This window comes from Dasypus novemcinctus, chromosome 13 (genome assembly GCF_030445035.2).
Source record: "Dasypus novemcinctus isolate mDasNov1 chromosome 13, mDasNov1.1.hap2, whole genome shotgun sequence".
In the NCBI taxonomy this organism is placed as follows: domain Eukaryota; kingdom Metazoa; phylum Chordata; class Mammalia; order Cingulata; family Dasypodidae; genus Dasypus; species Dasypus novemcinctus.
The window spans coordinates 14,932,928-14,951,204 of record NC_080685.1 but is presented as its reverse complement, the minus strand read 5'-3'; the positions used below and the strand labels follow the sequence as shown (position 1 = coordinate 14,951,204).

The window sequence follows — 18,277 nt, the reverse complement described above, 5'->3', positions numbered from 1 at the left end:
GGTATGTGTTTGGAGGTGGGGTGGGGTGCAGATTATTTAGAGGCTGCTCAATTCATATGTGCCCTGAATTTCCAGGTCCTAGAATCAGCTCTTTGAAGGAAAGATCAAGCAGCTTGCCAGTTTATATCTGCTTACTTCTAAAATTTAACTAAATACTTGCATGAAAAAACTTAAGAAAAAGGTAAAATGTAAATTAGGCTTATTAGAAGACTTATACTATTTAATAAAAAAAAATTTACAGTGACAAAAATTAAAATTATTCTTGTGCTAACAACTAATTAGCATAGCAATAAAACCCACTGAAGAACCAGAAAGAGAACCCAGGATAGCAGTTTCTACCCCAGGATGTTTGCTTGGTGGAAGGGGTGGGGGTGAGTGGCTGGTGAGCAACCAAATCATCTGTAGGAAATTTTAAAAGCTACATATACTGCTAATTCCATATCAAACTGAAAATAAACACTAAGATAAATGTTCAAATAAGAAAATTCACAAAACAAACTTTTGCAAACAGTTAATAATTTCCAATCCTAGTGATGAAAGAAATTTATGATCAAGATCAGGAAAGCTCAATATTGTTAAGACTGTCAATTCTACCAAAGTTACCTTATAGATTCAATGCAATAAAAAATCCTGAACTATTTTTGGTAGAAATTGAGTCAATTCTCAAATTTGTATGGAAAAGTAAAAGACTCAGAAGAGCTAAAACAACTTTTAAAAGGATGAAGCAAGTTGGAGGACTTATGAAAAGATTTCCTACAAAAACACCGCTATATTAAATGGAAATGTAATAAGCAAAATCTAAAGAGTGGGAAATGCTACCAGATAAAAAACATGTTTCTTCAAGAAATAAACTGCAAGGGGGAAAGAAGAGATGAGACATATTAACCAATTGCAACGCATACCTCTTATTTGGATCCTAATTCAAAGAAACAGTAAAGAAAATTTCAAGTAAATAAAGGAAATCTGGCTTCTGACTGAATAAGAAATCCTAATTCATCTTTTAAATACACACTTAAATATTTATAGATGAAATGCTAAGTCCTAAACTTCTGGGAAGATGGCAGTCTAGAAAGACACCAGACTCTCTTCTCCACCAGAAAAATAGCTAGAGGATAGGCTGAAAACAGCCTGGAAAAAGATCTTCTAGGGTTTGGGGCACCAGGCTAAGACTGGACACCGCCCAGAGGAGAGAGGGACAAAGCAGGGGAATCACGGACGACAGAACCGTGAGCTGAAGCAGCTGCTGCCGCCGGCCCGCTCCTCACACTAAAGACACTTGAGAACTCCCGGGCGTCTGGGCCTGTGACTACGGACAAGGGGCCCCCAGGGATCCAGCACCCCAGGAAAGGGGAGAGAGAGGGACACTGCCTGAGGCTGACTGAGCTTCTGATCCCACGTTTGGTCTGCCGTGTCCCAGGAGCCCTTCCAGGCTGGGTGGGGGGTGCGCCCTGTTCGCCTTGGAGCCAGCAAGGGACTAAAGACGTACGACCCTCCCCATCTCCTCCTCTACTAGCATGGACTGATTGTTGAGGACTCAGAGGGGAGTGGAAATATATCCCACCCAGGAAAAGGGAGGGGGCTGCCAGAGAAGGCTGGAGGACCGGCACTGAGAAAGTTTGAATATCAAGGCTCTTGGGGGAAGCGGACTTGGCCCAGTGGTTAGGGCGTCCGTCTACCACATGGGAGGTCCGCGGTTCAAACCCCGGGTCTCCCTGACCTGTGTGGAGCTGGCCCATGTGCAGTGCTGATGCGCGCAAGGAGTGGCCTGCCACGCAGGGGTGTCCCTGCTTAGGGGAGACCCACATGCAATCCGTAAGGAGAGCCACCCAGCGCGAAAAAAGTGCAGCCTGCCCAGGAGTGGTGCCGCACACACGGAGAGCTGATGCAGCAAGATGACGCAACAAAAAAAAGAAACACACATTCCTGTGCTGCTGACAACAACAGAAGCGGACAAAGATGACGACGCAGCAAATAGACACAGAGAACACACAATCGGGGTGGGGGGAAATGGGAGAGAGATAAATAAATAAATCTTTAAAAAATTCTAAAAAAAAAAAAAAAAAAAGCTCCAGGCAGAAGCCCTATCCCAGTAATCTGGTCTGTGTTGCAACAAATAGACTCAGCCCAGGAACTAAGTGAAAGCTGCGTAAGCGCGCCATCTGCTGGCAGACCAAGGAAGCGCATGTGAGAAAATTAAAAATAAGCAGGAGAGGCTTTTTCCAGCCTTTATAGCTTCCCTCCCCAGGGCCCTAGGAAGTTGGTCTGCAACCAAGTACTGGGTCCAGAGTCCAGATTTGAGCAACTAGCAGGGACAATCCTAACAATCCAGGTTGAGCCAAGAATCAAAGAGCAGTGATAACAACCTCCTTCAACTAAATCCTTACAAAGGAGAAAGTAATTTGAGCTGAGTGAAAAAAAAAAACACTACATCCTAAACAGATCCCTAGACACCAAAAAAATTATGAGCCATACTAAGAATATGGAAGATATGTCCCAAGAAAAGGAACATATCAAAGCCCCAAAAGAAACACAGGATTTGAAAGAATTAGAGAGATGTGCACAAATTTCCAAAGTCAAATTAATGAGTTGAAAGACAATATGACTAAAGAGATAAATGACATCAAAGGACAAAGAAGAATATGAAATCATGAACAGAAAAGTAACAGAGCTCATGGGAATGGAAGACACAACAGGTGAGACCAAAAACAAATTAGAGGCATACAACAGCAGACTCAAAATGATAGAAGAGGAAAATGGCCATGGCTCAATCAGTTAGGCTCCCATCTACCATATGGGAGGCCCTGGGTTCGTGTCCTGGGGCCTCCTTGTGAAGGCAGGCTCGCCTGCATGCTATGGAGTGCCGCCAGCCTGCAACTGCCATGGAGGGCTGACTCAGCAAGATGACGCAACCGAAAAATATAGGAAGACAATCAAAAAAACACAGAAGAATGTGCAGCAAATAGACACAGAGAGCAGACAAGAAAGCAAGCTGCAAGGGGGGGGGGAAATACAGACACAGAAAAATGCACAGCAAATGGATACAGAGAGCAGACAGCAAGCAAAAAGCCACAAGGGGGGGGATAAAATAAAATAAAATAAAATAAAAAGATAGAAGAAAGAATAAGTGATACCAAAGACAGAACAGCTAAAACATAAGAGAGAAAAGAAAGGGAAAAAATTGAGTGGGGGCACAGAGAGTTGAATGACAACATGAAACATAACAACACACGTCATGGGAGTTCCAGAAGAAGCGAAGGGAAAGGGGGCAGAAAGAGTATTTGAGGAAATAATAGCTGAAAATTTCCCAACTCTCATGAAAGAAATGAACTTACATGTCCAAGAAGTGTACCGTACTCCAATCAGCATAAAGCTGAATACACCTACTTCAAGACACATACTATTCAGAATGTCAAATGTCAAAGATAAAGAAAAAATTCTCAGAGCTGCAAGGCAGAAGCAACCAACACATACAAGGGATGTCCAATAAGACTTAGCAGAGGTTTCAGAAACCATGGAGGCAAGAAGACAGTAGTACAATTAGGATACTGAAAGGGAAAAACTGCCAGCTGAGAATCCGTTACCCAGCAAAACTGTCCTTCAAATACAAAGGTGAGAATAAAATATTCACAAACGCAAACTGAGAGTTTGCAAAAAAGAATCCACCTTTGCAGAAAAAAATTAAAGGCAGTCTTAGAACCTGAAAGAAAAAGACAGAAGAGAGAGGCCTAGAGGAGAGTACAGAAAAAAAAAGAGAAAGGATAACCAAAAGAGTAAAAAGACAAAAATATGATACGACACAAGGAAAACAAAGAATAAAATGGTGGAAGTAAATAATGCATTTGCAGTAATATCATTAGATGTGAATGGATTAAATTCCCCAATCAAAAGATACAGGTTGACAGAATGGATGAAAAAACATGAGCCATCCATATGCTGCTTACAAGAAACTCATCTTAACAAACTGGCTGAAAGTGTAAGGCTGGAAAAAGATATTCCACGTAAACAGTAACCAAAAAAGAGCAGGGGCAGCTATACCAATATCGGACAAAACAGACTTTAAATGCAAAAAAGTTATAACTTTGTATCTCTTTATATATTAATATAACATTATATATTAATAAAAGGGACAATCTACCAGTAAGATATAACAGTTATAAATATCTATGCACCTAACCAGGGTGCCCCAAAATACACGAGACAAACTCTGGGAAAACTGAAGGGAGAAATAACATCTCTACAATAATCGTTAGAAACTTCAACACCCCACTCACATCATTAGATAGAACAACTAAACACAAGATCAACAAGGAAACAGAGAACCTGAACAATATGATAAATGAGTTAGACCTAACAGATATATACAGAATGCTGCATCCAAACTCATTGGGTTATACATTCTTCTCAGGTGTCCAGGGATCTATCTCCAGGATAGACCACATGTTAGGGCAAAATGCAGCTCTTAATAAATATAAAAAGACTGAAATTATACAAAGCATCTTCTCAGATCATGATGGAATGAAACCAGAAATCAATAATAGACAGGAAAAAGGTAAATTTGCAAATGTGTGGAGGCTCAACAACACACTCAATCAATGGGCCACAGAAGAAATTGCAAGTGAAATTAGTAATACATTGGGACAAATAAAAATTTATGGGATACAGCGAAGGAAGCCTTGAGAGGGAAATTTATAGCTCTAACTGCCTATATGAAAAAAGAGCTAAACTCTATAAGATTTGACTGAACAACTAGAGAAACTAGAAAAACCATCCCAAAGCAAGCACAAGGAAAGAAATAATAAAGATTAGAGCAGAAATAAATGAAACTGAGAACAAAAAACCAATAAATCAACAAAACCAAAAGCTGGTTCCTTGAGAAGATCAATAAAATTGATAAACCCCTAGGCTAGACTAACAAAGAAAAAAAGAGGAAAGATGCAAAGAAATGCAAGGGGGGGGAGGAGGGTTACGACTGATCCCACAGAAATAAAAAGGATCAAAATAGAAACTGTATGCCAACAAAAGAGACAACCTAAATGAAATAGACAAATTCCTAGAAACACACAACCTACACTGACACTTAAAGAAATACAATAACTCAAAAAACCAATCACAATAAAAAAGATGAATCCATCATCAAAAATCTCCCAGCAAAGGAAAATCCAGGACCAGATGGCTTTGCAGGTGAACGTCATCAAGTATTTCAAAAAGAATTAACACCAATATTGTTTAAACTCTTCAAAAAACCTGAATAGGGAAAATTACCCAACACATTTAAAAAAAAACACATTAAAATTTTTTTTCTCTTTTTTTAAAGATACAAAGGTCACACAATATGTTACATTAAAAAATATATAAGAGGTTCCCAAATACCCCACTCCCCACACCCCCCACCACTCCCACATCGACAACTACTTTCATTAGTGTGGTACCGACACATTTTATGAAGCCAACATCATCCTAATACCAAAGCCAGAATAGAGATAGTATAAGAAAAGAAAATTACAGACCAGTCTCTCTAATAAACAAAATACTTGTAAATTGAATCCAACAGCATATCAAAAGACTTAAAATCACGACCAAGTGGGATTTATTCCTGGTATGCAAGGTTGGTTCAACATAAGAAAATCAATCAACGTAATATACCACATTAACAAACCGAAGGAAAAAAAAAACATGTGATCACCTCGATTGACGCAAAAAAGGCACTCAATAAGGCATCATTTTTTGATAAAACACTTCAAAAGATAGGTATAGGAGGAAAATTCCTCAACATGATAAAAGGCATATATGAAAAAACCCACAGCCAACATTGTACTCAATGGGGAAATGTTGAAGGCTTTCCCTGTAACATCTGGAACAAGACAAGGATGCCCACTGTCACCACTGATATTCAATATTGTACTTGAAGTTCTAGCTAGGGCAATTAGACAAGAAAAAAAATTAAGGGCATCCAAATAGGAAAAGGGAATTAAATCTCTCACTGAGGAATTAAAGTTCTCAGTTTGTGGATGACATGATCCTGTATTTAGAAAATTCTGAAGTATCCATGACAAAGCTACTTGAGCTAATAAATGAGCTCAGGAAAGTGGAAGGATACAAGATCAACATGCAAAAATCAGCAATATTTTTCTACACTAGCACTGAAAAATCTGAGGAGGAAATAAGGGGAAGAATTCATTTACAATAGCAACAAAAAGACTCAAATACCTAGGAATTAATTTAACCAAAGATACAGGACCTACGCAGAAAACTACAAAACAACACTAAAAGAAATTTTAGAAGACCTAAACAAATGGATAGACATTCTGTGTTCATGGATTGGAAGAATAAATATCATGAAGATGTCAATCTTACCCAAACTGATTTACAGATTCAATGTAATACCAATCAAAATTCCAACAGCCTACTTTACAGAATTAGAAAAGGTAATTATCAAATTCATGTTGAAGGGAAAGTACACGTTAATAGCCAAAAGCATTCTGAAAAAGAAGAGCACAGTGAGAGGAATTTTACTGCTTGACCTTGAAACATATTACAAAGCTACAGGGGGCAAAATAGAATGGTACTGGCGTAAGGATAAACGCATCGGTCAGTGGAATAAAACTGAAAATCCAGAAACAAACCCTCACCTATATGGACAATTGGCTTTTGACAAACCTACCAAGTTCATGTTAACAGGAAAAAACAAGTTTCTTCAACAAACAGTGCTGGGAGAACTGGATATCTATAATGAAAAGAATGAAAGAGGACCCCTATTTCACTCCCTATACAAGAATCAACTCAAAATTGATCAAAGACCTAAATATAAAAGCCAGGACCATAAAACTACTAGTAGAAAATGAAGAGAAACATCTTCAAGACCTTGTAGTAGGTGGTGGTTTCTTGGACCTTACACCCAAAGCACATGCAACAAAAGAAATAATAGATAAATGAGACCTCCTCAAAACTGAACACCTTAGTACCTTACAGGACTCTGTCAAAAGGGTGAGAAGGCAGCCAACTCAATGGGAGAAAATATTTGGATATCACATGTCAGATAAGGGTTTAATATCTAGTATATATAAAAAGATGTTACAACTCAACAATAAAAAGACAAATGACTCAATTAAAAAGGGCCAATGACCTGAATAGACATTTGTACAAAGAAGAAATACAAATGGCAAAAAGAAAACACATGAAAAAATGCTCAACATCACTAATGAGGGATGTGGATGTGGCTCAACTGATAAGAGTGTCCGTCTACCATATGGAGGGTCCAGGGTTCGATCCCCAGGGCCTCCTGACCCGTGTGGTGAGCTGGCCCATGCACAATACTGCTGTGTGCAAGGAGTGCCATGCCACGCAGGGGCGCCCCCAGGGAGGGGTGCCCCATGCGCAAGGAGTGCGCCCCCGTAAGGAGAGCCACCCTGTGTGAAAAAAGTGCAGCCCGCCCAGGAGTGGCGCTGCACACACAGAGCTGACGCAGCAAGATGAGGCAACAAAAAGAGCTACAGACTGCCGGTACCACTGACAAGAATACAAGCAGACACAGAAGAACACACAGTGAATGGACAGAGAGAGGAGACCATGGGTGGCGGGGAGGGTAAGAGGAAAGAAATAAACAAATCTTGAAAAAAAAACAAAAAAAACCTACAATGAGTTATCATTGCACACCTATCAGAATGGCCACTATTAAAAAGACAGAGAACTATAAATGTTGGAGAGGATGTGGAGATATAAGAACACTTATTCACGGTTGATGGGAATGGAGAATGGTACAGACTCTGTAGAGGACTGTTTGGCAGTCCCTAAAGAAGCTTAATATAGACTGGCCATGTGACCCTTCAATACCACTACTTGGTATATACCCAGAAGAACTGAGAGCAGGGACATGAACAGACATCTGCACACTGATGTGCATAGTAGCATTATTCATGATTACCAAAAGTTGGAAACAACCCAGATGTCCATCAACCGATGAAGAGATAAACAAACTGTGGTGTATTCACGTGATGGAATATTATGCAGCTGTAAAAAGAAATGAAATCGTAAAGCATATGACAACATGGATAAACTTGGAGGACGTTATGTTGAGTGAGGCAAGCCAGACACAAAAGGACAGAAACTGTATGACTGCATTACTATGAACCAAAAATATTGTGTAACAGATTGTATGATTAAAAAAAAAAAAATTTATATTCAGTTAAAAAAAAAAAGAAATGCTAAGTCCTGAATTTGCTACTAAATAATGAGGAATATATGTGGGGATAAAAATGAAACAAGATTACCAAGTATTAATTATTAATAAATATCAATAATTGTTGAAGTTCAGTACCCGGGGTTCATAAGCCTATTTAATTTTTGCATATGTACGGCATTTTCCATAATAAAATTATAGTGAGCATAATTACAACTGCACATCTATAAGTGTTAATGTGGCTGAAAGGGGTAGTCTAGGAAAGTTAACAACAACAAAAAAAAGCATGTACACGCAAGAGAGACAATGACAATTAAATGTAATATATCATTGTTGATAGTATTTAATAATGGAGGAGATGGGGAGACCAATGTGGTTCATTGGTTGAGTACTGGCTTCCCCCATATGAGGTCCCGGGTTCAATTCCTGGCCCCAGTATATATTAAAAAAAAAAAAAAAAAAAAAAAATAATGGAGGAGAAAATACCCAAAAGGACATTATTGGGATAACAGAAAACACTTGGAATATGGACTATATACTTTATATCAGTGTTAAATTTCTTAAACTTGATAGCTATACTGAGTGGTTACATAAGTGAGTGTTCCTATTCTAAAGAAATACACAGGGTAGTATTAAGTATTAGAAGAGAATGATGTAAGCAACCTACTCTCAAATGTTTAGAAGATAATGACAGATAGATGAGATAGATATAAATAGATACATAAACATAGATCATAGGTGGATACAATTACCTATGTAAAATGACATACCAAAAGAAACAAAATGCTGATAGTAAATCTGGGTATCTGTATGGGGGTACACTGGAGTTACATGTATTGTTTCTGTATTATTTTTGCAATTTTCCTGTAGGTTTGAAATTATTTCAAAATAAAACATTACAAAAAAACAAGTATGAAAAACTATTACCAGAGTTATAAGAGCCTTTTCCCTATTAAACACTGATCCAGACCACACAAACTGGCTGTATGTCCTCCACAGCTATTATGTATTGGGTCCTTGTGATAAGCTAGGCAGTGCCTTTAACATTTTACAAATCTAATACAATTGATCCTCATGGTTACTCTTGGAGGTATCTATTTTTCCACTGCACAGGATAGGAAATCGAGACCCAGGGAGACTGGCTTGGCCAAGGCCACACAGCTGGTAAGAAGCAGAGACATATTTTGAAACAGGGTCTGCCTGACTCCAGAGCCCACATTCTTCTACAACAGTACACTGTCTCACCACCTACCAATATGAATAAACGGGAATCTGACATTTTCTTACATCTCTATGAGGTAGGAAGGCCACAACCAGCTTTTGTCACCTTTCTATTAAAAATAAAAGGAAAAAAAAAAAAAAAGAAATATGAAATGGAAAAAAAAATTAGACAAGTATTGCAAGTATAGGATTTTGTATTTCCTTACCATCAGCTAAGAGAGAAAGGGAGAATTTACAGACCTGTTTGCCAAGTTTTTGTCTACGTTGGAAAGTTTCTTCTTTGCTTTCATTTTTTTTGCAGGTTTGTGCGAAAATGGTCTTTGAACTTGGGATGTACTTTCTTCCTCCTCATCCCGTTTCCTTTTTTGCGTGTTTTCCTTTTAAAAATTTGAAGTTATGTTTGAGATCTCATCTTTTTAAAAATTTCTGACCCTAAGCAATCATTTGGCAGGATTCTTAAATTAGCATCTTTTCCTCTCATTGATATATCCACTATTGACAGGTAACTTAAAATTAATCCTATCTGCCCCATACCCTAACCCTAATTTAGAAATCATGTTCTGCATGGTAATTTGCTAGGTATTACTTTGCTGTTTTAAATTTGTTTTAATGGGCCCTTCTTTCTTTTTTAAAATTTCACATTTTAAAAAATCATGCCTACCATACAGGATTCCCATACATGGCCCCACCAACACCACCTTACATTGTTGTTCCACATTTGTTACAAATGATGAAAGACAATCGTCATAATCTTACTGCTATCTATAGTCTGTTGCTTATATTTGGTGTGTTTTCCCACAAAACATTCTATTAATGTCATGTATTAGTATTGTATACTTGTTATACTTTATCAGAGTACACTCTGATATCTGTACTGTTAACTACAGTCCATCATCACCACTGGGTTCACTGTGTTAAATGATCTCCTGCCTTGTACAATCCTTGTAAAGTGGCTTTCAGCTTCATCACAGGGTTGTGCTGTCATCAGCTCAGTTCATTTCAGAACATTTTCATTACTCCAAAAGGAAAAATCCCATACCCCATTATATCCACCCGCCCCCCCCCCCCCACTATGCAGAATGTATGTAGAATGTTTAATAAGGTGGATTGTAAATGTATGGAAATGGATAGAATTGATAGTAACATAGTGAGTATAACCAACACTGCCGATTTATAAACGTGAATGTGTGGCTGAAAGGGATGGTCTAGGAAGGTTAATGTCAACTGAAAGCAAGCTGGATGATAATCTAGGGGCTGAATAACATGATTTCGGTGGTGGATAATGACTGTTAATAGTACAAATACAAGAACTTTCTTCTATTACAGGGTGAGCATATGGAGTTACATGGGGAAAAGATAACTAATGTAACGTACAGAGTAGAGTTTACAGTAATATTGTAATTTTTTTTACAGAAAAAGAAGGTACTATATCAACGCTAAAGGTCAATAATGGACGATTCTTAACAGAATCCAGTAACTTACTTTAGGCACAGGCACATATACGGGCTGAACCTGAGACTCGAAAGAGCTGAAGAGGGACGCCAGTCGATGTGTACTGCCTCTGAAGGGGCGTTTGCTGTGGAACAGGCTACTGGAGACTTGTCCAACCAAATAGTCTGCAGGTCCGAACTGGCGAAAACTATCTCCACCGGGGTTCACCCTAGAAACCGCGGCCAAAAACTCAGCGCCGCCACGCCACGCCACGCCACGCCACGCCTCACCGCTCCCCCTACTCGAGCTCCCGAACGCACGACATCCGTGCCCTGGAAGACGTTCCGCGCCACTCACCCCTGCTCCTGCAAGGCATTTTTCTTTTTCTTCTGTTTGTTCTTCCCTTCCAAAGCCATTTTTTTCCCAAGTTCTCCGACACAGGGGGAGCACTTGAAGCCGTACTTCCGGGTTCCGGTTATTTCCGCTCTCGTGGCCACACCCTTTCCGCTCCGGGCGGAAACACGTTGTTCCGGGCGGGCTAAGCCCAGAAGGCCTGCCAAGCCCAGGTTGTTGGCAGCTGGTTTCTGCGATCGGTTTGCTTTCTTAGCTCTGTTTTCAGGAGGCCTGTTTTCAGGGAGTGAAGTAAGTTTTCCTGGAGAATGAGTAAGAATCAGCCAGGCTGACTGGTGGGAGTAGGATGTTCATCCAAGCAGAGGAAAAAACACGTGCGAAAAACCTTGAGTTGAGGAAGATGAAGGAGGGAGGTTTAGCAAGAAGTGAGGTTACAGAAGTGTATGTAGCAAAACTAACAATTGGTGAGTGTGTAAAGGGTATACAGAAGTTCACTGTACTGTTTCTTGCAACTTTTCTGAAATGATATTTCAAAATAGTGCTGCCTTGCTGTTCTACCAGGAAAAGCAGATACTTGGCACTCAAAACAAATGCTGTTTTGTCAGCCACTTTCTCAGGCTCACCTAAGTCTGCTTTTCTTGACCACCACTACTTTTCGTTCCCCCACAGTTGCCCTCCTCCTTCATCCTCATTTTCACTTCCAAAATTGTCCCCAGCGATCAAAGCATGGCACAGATAATATCTCACTTATGAAAATGTCCCTGCTATTTCCAAATTGGGATATAATCTTTTTCCAAGACTCCATTGTACTCACTAAAATCCTTTTTGAATTCGTGTTATTTACACAGTCTTTCTAAATTTAAAGATACGAGGGTGTTCAGTACCTAGTGAATATTTGTTAAATTGGCTTTTAAGTAATAAAAGATTATTATAAAATCATTGCTTTCAACAGTTTTGTTAGTAAAATAATTAAGATTTGTCTTTGTATCTTTGGGACCAGCCTTGCTTTTTGGAAGCTGGTTAAGTCACTGTATAAATTATGTGATCTTTTATAACCCACATCAGATAGATTGGTGCATGGGTAAAAAAACAACAACAACTCTTTGACCTGTTTAATCTCTGAGCCCCTTGTGTTGGTTTCCCTTAATCTTGATTTTTTTTTTTTTAACAAAGACAAGAAAAATCCTATTGTCTGTATTTGCAACTCAGGCGTCTCTATTTACCCTATTCAGTCCAATGAACAAGTTCTATTTATTTTTCCTTTGAAATGTTTCCCAATCCTATTCCTTCTCCACTTTCCCTAACATTATTCCAAGAATCACTTCATATCTGGACCAATACTGCAGCCTCATCCTATCTGGCCCTCCTGACTCTTCCACTTCCACCTATATATTCCATTTCCAAATGAATATCCCTTACATGTTAATGTTTGTTTTGACTTCATGTCACTATCAGTCATCACAATTCTGATATACACTACTCCTCTTTCAACTCTTATGCACTTTGTCTTCTTAAAATTAAATTTAGCACTTAATTTTCATATATTATTTCCACAACTAAACCATAAACCTCTTCCTCTGGAGGATTATATTTTATACATAAATAACCCCTCATATTATGTTAATGTCATTCTATTACTCTGACTGAAGGGTGCAGAGTTCCTGGGGGAAGGGGGGAGGGTGGAATTCACACATCAGTGTCACCAGACAGGATCCAAAGGGAATGTTCAGTATTGGTTCCAGAAAATTGCCCAGGGCCCCACATCCCTAAATAGAAGGTAAAAATTAGTAGTAGTCCTCAAACTTAAAAACTTTTGTAATTCAAAGGACTTTATCAAGAAGGTGAAAAGGGAGCACACTGAATGAGGGAAGTATTTGGAAACCACTTAACACTATAGGGTTTGATTTCCTTGCTAAATAAAGAGATCATACAACTCAACAATAAAAGAGTAAGCAATCCAATTTAAAAATGGGCAAAAGACTTAGACATTTCTCCAAAGAGAAAATACAAATAGCGAAAAAGCCCGTGAAAAAAATGTTCAATATCACTAGCTATTAGGGAAACGCAAATCAAAACTACAATGAGATATCATCTCACACCTCATAGAATAGCCATTATTAAAAAAACAGAAAACAGTAAGTGCTGGAGAGGATGTGGAGAAGTAAGAATACTCCTTCACTGTTGGTGGGAATGTAAAATAGTACAGCCTTGGGGAAGAGTTTGGCAGTTCCTCAGGAAGCAAAATTCAGATCATTGCCATATGATCTGGTATTCCCTCTACTGGGGATGTATCCAGAAGAACTGAAAACCGAGGCAAACAGACATTTGCACACCAGTATTCATAGTTGCGTATTCACAATTGCTGAAAGATGGAAACAACCCAAGTGTCCATCAACTGATGAAAGGATAAACAAAATGTGGTGTATACATACAATGGAGTACTGTGCTGCTGTAAGAAGTGAAAGTGGGACACATATGATAACATGGATGAACCTTGAAGACATTAAGCTGAGTGATATAAGCCAGACACAAAATATTGTTACGGTCTAATATTAACTAAAAATGAAGAATAAATGCATGGAGTTAAAACCTAGGGTAGTGGTTCCTAGGAGGTAGGATGAGGGCTGAGAAGGGGTACTGATGCTTAAGGTATATAGTTTTAATTAGCTTGACTGCCTAAGTGTGGAAATGGATAGTTGATGACACATAATTCTGAGTATAACTAACACAGCTAGTTTATAAATGGGATTATGCCTGAAAGGGGCAGTCTAGGGATGTAAATGTCAATTGAAAGAAAGCTAAATAATCATCTAGGGACTAAGTAACATCGTGAACCCCGAAGTAGATGAGAATTGTAGTTAATAGTACAAATGTAAGAATGTTCTTCTAAGAACTAGAACACATGTACATCACTATTGCAAGGTGGTAAAACTATGGAGATGCATGGGAAAAATTACAATTAATGTAACCTATGGGCTATAGTTAATAGCAATTTTGTAATATTCTTGCATCAATGTCAAAGATGTACTGTGTTAATAATAGGGGACTATGGAAAAAATACACCAAATGTACGCTATAGACTGTAATTAGTGCTAATAGTCTGATGTTACCTCATAATCTAACACGTTTTCCACAGCAATGTAATGTGTTGGTGGAGGGGTGTTGTATGGGAAGTCTGCACATTTGCACGATTGTTTTCAAAGTTTACAACTTCTCTTAAATTAAAAAAATTAGAAGTAGAAAGGCAAAGAAATGGATTCAGAAGAGTTCGAAAGGAATCATATAGAGTGGAAAATAATTAGTATGAAAGTGGCTGTGGTTGGAGATTTAAAAACTAGCCTCATTACAACTATGAACTGGTGTTGAATCTTTTAGGTCTCTTTTCATAGAAAAATGTGGATAAAAAGCAGTTATCTAAAAGATGCAGAGGTTTCATGGAACCTGTTCCACCTTCCCCAACCTCGTTAAGTAAATGAACAAGATCCCAGCCTAAGGTTATTTCAGTGGAAAATAAGATAGGAAATATGATAACTATCTTAATTTTTTCAAGATTTATAAAATGTAGTTAAGGTGATAAAAGGTAGAATTGTCATATTCTAATAATACCATGAAATTCTCAAATCCTCTGAAAAGCTGGGAAAAGTGGAGAGAAGGCAGGCAGGAGAAAAGAGAGGCTCCAAGGATATGTATCTCAACCCCAGCAAAGTTTGGAATCATTTCCTTATAGAACAATGTTTCTGTAATACATTACAAAGGTCATAATAGAAGTTCCCTAAAAAACAATGTTTCTTATCAGATATAATTGAAAACACTGGTACAAGGAAGTTAACCAGGTGTCTCTTCAGGACTATTCAAACTTTTAATAAGTTACAGTGTGAATTTCTAAGAAAATAATGTGATATATAGCATTTCCAAGATATGTTTGACAATAAAGTACAGAGAATTTCCAGGGACTAGGTATTCTAGGAACACATGTTGGGAAACACTGTTCTCCAGACTTTAAAACTTAATGCTTAAAAGTTAAACTAATTTCTAATTTCTGGGAAAACAAAGGGCCATTCCCAGAGGTGTTTTAAAAAATACATATTTGAGGTTTTCAGGAGCTTTGGGTAAAGCAGTGGTTCCCAACTCAGATGTACATTAAAATCATTAGAGACATTTTTCAAAAGACCAACATCCAGGAACCACCCCATACCAATTAAATAAGACTCTTTGGAGGGGGATGAGGAGAGGGAAGTGGGGTGGGGCCTGGGTATTGACCACTGTTTCAAAAATGCCCTGGTGATTCTAATGTGCAAGAGGTGGCAAGCTTTAGAGTAAAGTATGCAAGACCCAAAAAGGTCCAAATAATTTAAGTGTCTTAAAAGCAAAACAAAACAAAAGTTGCAGGTAATGGTTTCAAGTGTTAAAGAAAAAAGATAAAAACTTTTATTTGATTTTCTTCTTTAGACAAACCTCCACGTCATAAGAAAAATATTTACAGCCAGACTCAAGGAAAATACTGTATTTAAAGATATAAGTATGCCTAATAAATTCCTAATTATCTAATTAATGGGCTTTTGATAGTTATAGGTTAAATATTCCCTTTTGTATGTCAATTAACCCCTTGTGATGATTATGCTAGATATATGTTCCGTCAGTCATCACATACAAAAATGAACTAAAATTACTTCATCTTTCAGAAACAAAATCAGAGATTCACAAACTATGGCATTTTATTTCAGAGCCTTTGCTTACATTTGTACAATATATTACATAATTCTCCATTGTTTGCAGTTCCTAATATATATTTTATAGCTTTTATTCTATAAGCTTCTTCAACATTTGCTGTCAACAAATCTTTACAGTCCTGTACAAATTTGAATAACTTGAAACCATTTTCAACAAAATTAGTTACTGTAAGCACACACTACAAGACTGAAAATGCTTTTCTTAGAAAAGTTGAATGTAAAGGATTCTGACACGTTAGCATCTACAACAAAACACTTTGAAAGTCTCACGTGTCATATTGCCAGAAAACAAATAAACATGCTAGCCCCATCCAAGGAAAAAAAAAACCAAAAACACAGAACTACAATTAAAACAGTAAAACAGTCTGTACAATAAAGTACTGTGTATTAACAGTGCCAGGTATTAAATAGCTTCAATGAACACATCCGTAATATACAAATGTCTTAGAAAGGTGTGGAATTAAATACAAGTGCCAAACAGAACAAAGATTGGAATCGTACAACATAGAGTCAATACAAGTGAAAACAATTTTGTGTTCATTTTGGATTTTATACAGAGCATTTAATTTTATAGACCTACCATCCAGATTAGCTATTTATACTTAAAATAACAACCATTCTTTTGAAACAGTTCATATCAACAACCTTTGAATGAACCATACTAATACAGTTTCCTTGTTCCTGGAGTCCTCTCATTGTAGCTCATAATAAAATAAGGAATACAAATGAATTATCTGTATTTAAGGGAAAAGAAACATTTACAAGAAAACACAAAAATATAACTGTTATAATTCATTATGAATAAATATACACTTTGACCGGGCTAAGTACAATCTTTATACATTGTTTAAGATTTAATACAGTTTAATAGCCATTTTCTTTTTTCACACAATGTATTATATCAAAATTAAAAAAAAATACTGATTCATAGAAAAATGGCAAAGTACAGTAGTTCCATTCCAATTTCAAGGGCCATGAAAAGCCACTGTGAGACCATTTAGCCTAATCCAAACCTGTAAACATATTCAGTCTTTTTAAAAGAGACTCTTTAATGTTTTTGGTTAGCAGGATTTTGATGTCTAATGATCCTGTTAACTGCAGGTTTTGAATTTATTACATGTGCTTGACTTATACAATTAAAGCCACCATAAGGTGACTGCTTTAAAAAACAATTAGCTTGTACAAATGAAAATAGGTTCATATTTTTTTCATAAATAAATGGAAAAATATCAAATGTTCCAGCTTTAACAAAATACAAGGGAATACATATACAGTAAGTTATCTTAACATGTTCAGGCCCACCCAATAACTATGCTTATTGTATTGTCTCTACAGGCAGTGGAAAGCCTTCATTTGCCACAGTGGAAGGCCTTCAAGTTACCAGACATACAATTCCCAGACAAGTTGGAAACAATTATTGCTTGAGGAAAAGCAGTTCATTGTACTTTTTCTTCATAAAAAAAGTGCACTTAAGTGCCAAGTCAGCTTGTCAAGAAACAATTTTTAAATATAAAATAGTGCTTGTCTGATTTTTTTGTGTTGTGTGCCACTGTGCAGTATAAAAAAAGACGTGGCCCTCAAAAGCCATTAAGTGCAAAGTGCTTTGGTAAGTCCTGCTGTCACCTGCACTCAACTGACATTCCATTCTGTGATGCGCTGGACATTGATGGTTCAGCTAAAGTTAACATAACAGCAGCTGTTATGGAACTGGAAGAAGGTGAAGAAGAGGATGAGGATGTAGCAGTACCTAAAGGAAAGGCAAACCAAATAACAGCTTAAGAAAAATTATATTCAACACTAAGATATAAAACACTATCCCTTTAAACTAAAATTCTGTTATTTTCCAAAATCGTTTCACTTACAGTAAGAGCTGTCAATTCTCACAGTAAAGAAAGATAAATCTAGTGTATATCAAATATTTTGACAGTGCCAGACTATAGAAGCAATGAAAAAGGAAGGACCAGGAAGGGCTCCTGCATGGACTGAAGATGAAATAAAATCATATGCCCAGTCTATAAGATATGATAATAAAATATCCATGAGAATGGACTTTCTGTAACAATGAAAAAAAATGTCAAAAAGAGCCTTAAATTCAGTTGGAAAAATCTGCAACCCATCCCAAAATTATTTTTCCCCTTTTAATTCCTATATCTTTCTGTGCTCAGGGTTTTCTTATGAATTTAATGGTGATAAAAATGGAAGGTTAAAGTTGTGTGTGCTAAGAATGGTATCTTATTTGATTTCCACTTAGGTTCCAAAGCAAATTTCACAGTAGTTATTTTCCTCATTCTTATTGGGAGTGGTGTGTAGGGGAGGGGGAATGGGGGAATTTTTAAAGGAATACAAAGCACATAGTTTTAAAAAAACC

The 18,277-nt window shown here is 37.5% G+C and overlaps 2 protein-coding genes across 6 annotated transcripts in view; both read right to left on the bottom strand.

The window, feature by feature from the left end:
• Nucleotides 1–11,367, bottom strand: part of RBM34 (RNA binding motif protein 34) — a 38,082-nt gene extending 26,715 nt beyond the window's left edge. The window contains exons 1-3 of the mRNA XM_004473122.5: nucleotides 11,186–11,367; nucleotides 10,880–11,057; nucleotides 9,638–9,774 (exon numbers count right to left, since the gene is read on the bottom strand). Of these exons, the coding sequence (XP_004473179.1) occupies nucleotides 9,638–9,774; nucleotides 10,880–11,057; nucleotides 11,186–11,244 (374 nt within the window). The 5' untranslated portion in view covers nucleotides 11,245–11,367. The remainder of the gene's footprint in view (nucleotides 1–9,637; nucleotides 9,775–10,879; nucleotides 11,058–11,185) is intronic.
• A 4,509-nt stretch (nucleotides 11,368–15,876) lies between these two features.
• ARID4B (AT-rich interaction domain 4B) overlaps nucleotides 15,877–18,277 on the bottom strand; it is a 161,958-nt gene continuing 159,557 nt past the window's right edge. For all 5 annotated transcript variants that reach the window (XM_058309516.2, XM_058309518.2, XM_058309515.1 and 2 more), the window contains one exon: nucleotides 15,877–17,656. In XM_058309516.2, the coding sequence (XP_058165499.1) occupies nucleotides 17,529–17,656 (128 nt within the window). In that variant the 3' untranslated portion in view covers nucleotides 15,877–17,528. The remainder of the gene's footprint in view (nucleotides 17,657–18,277) is intronic.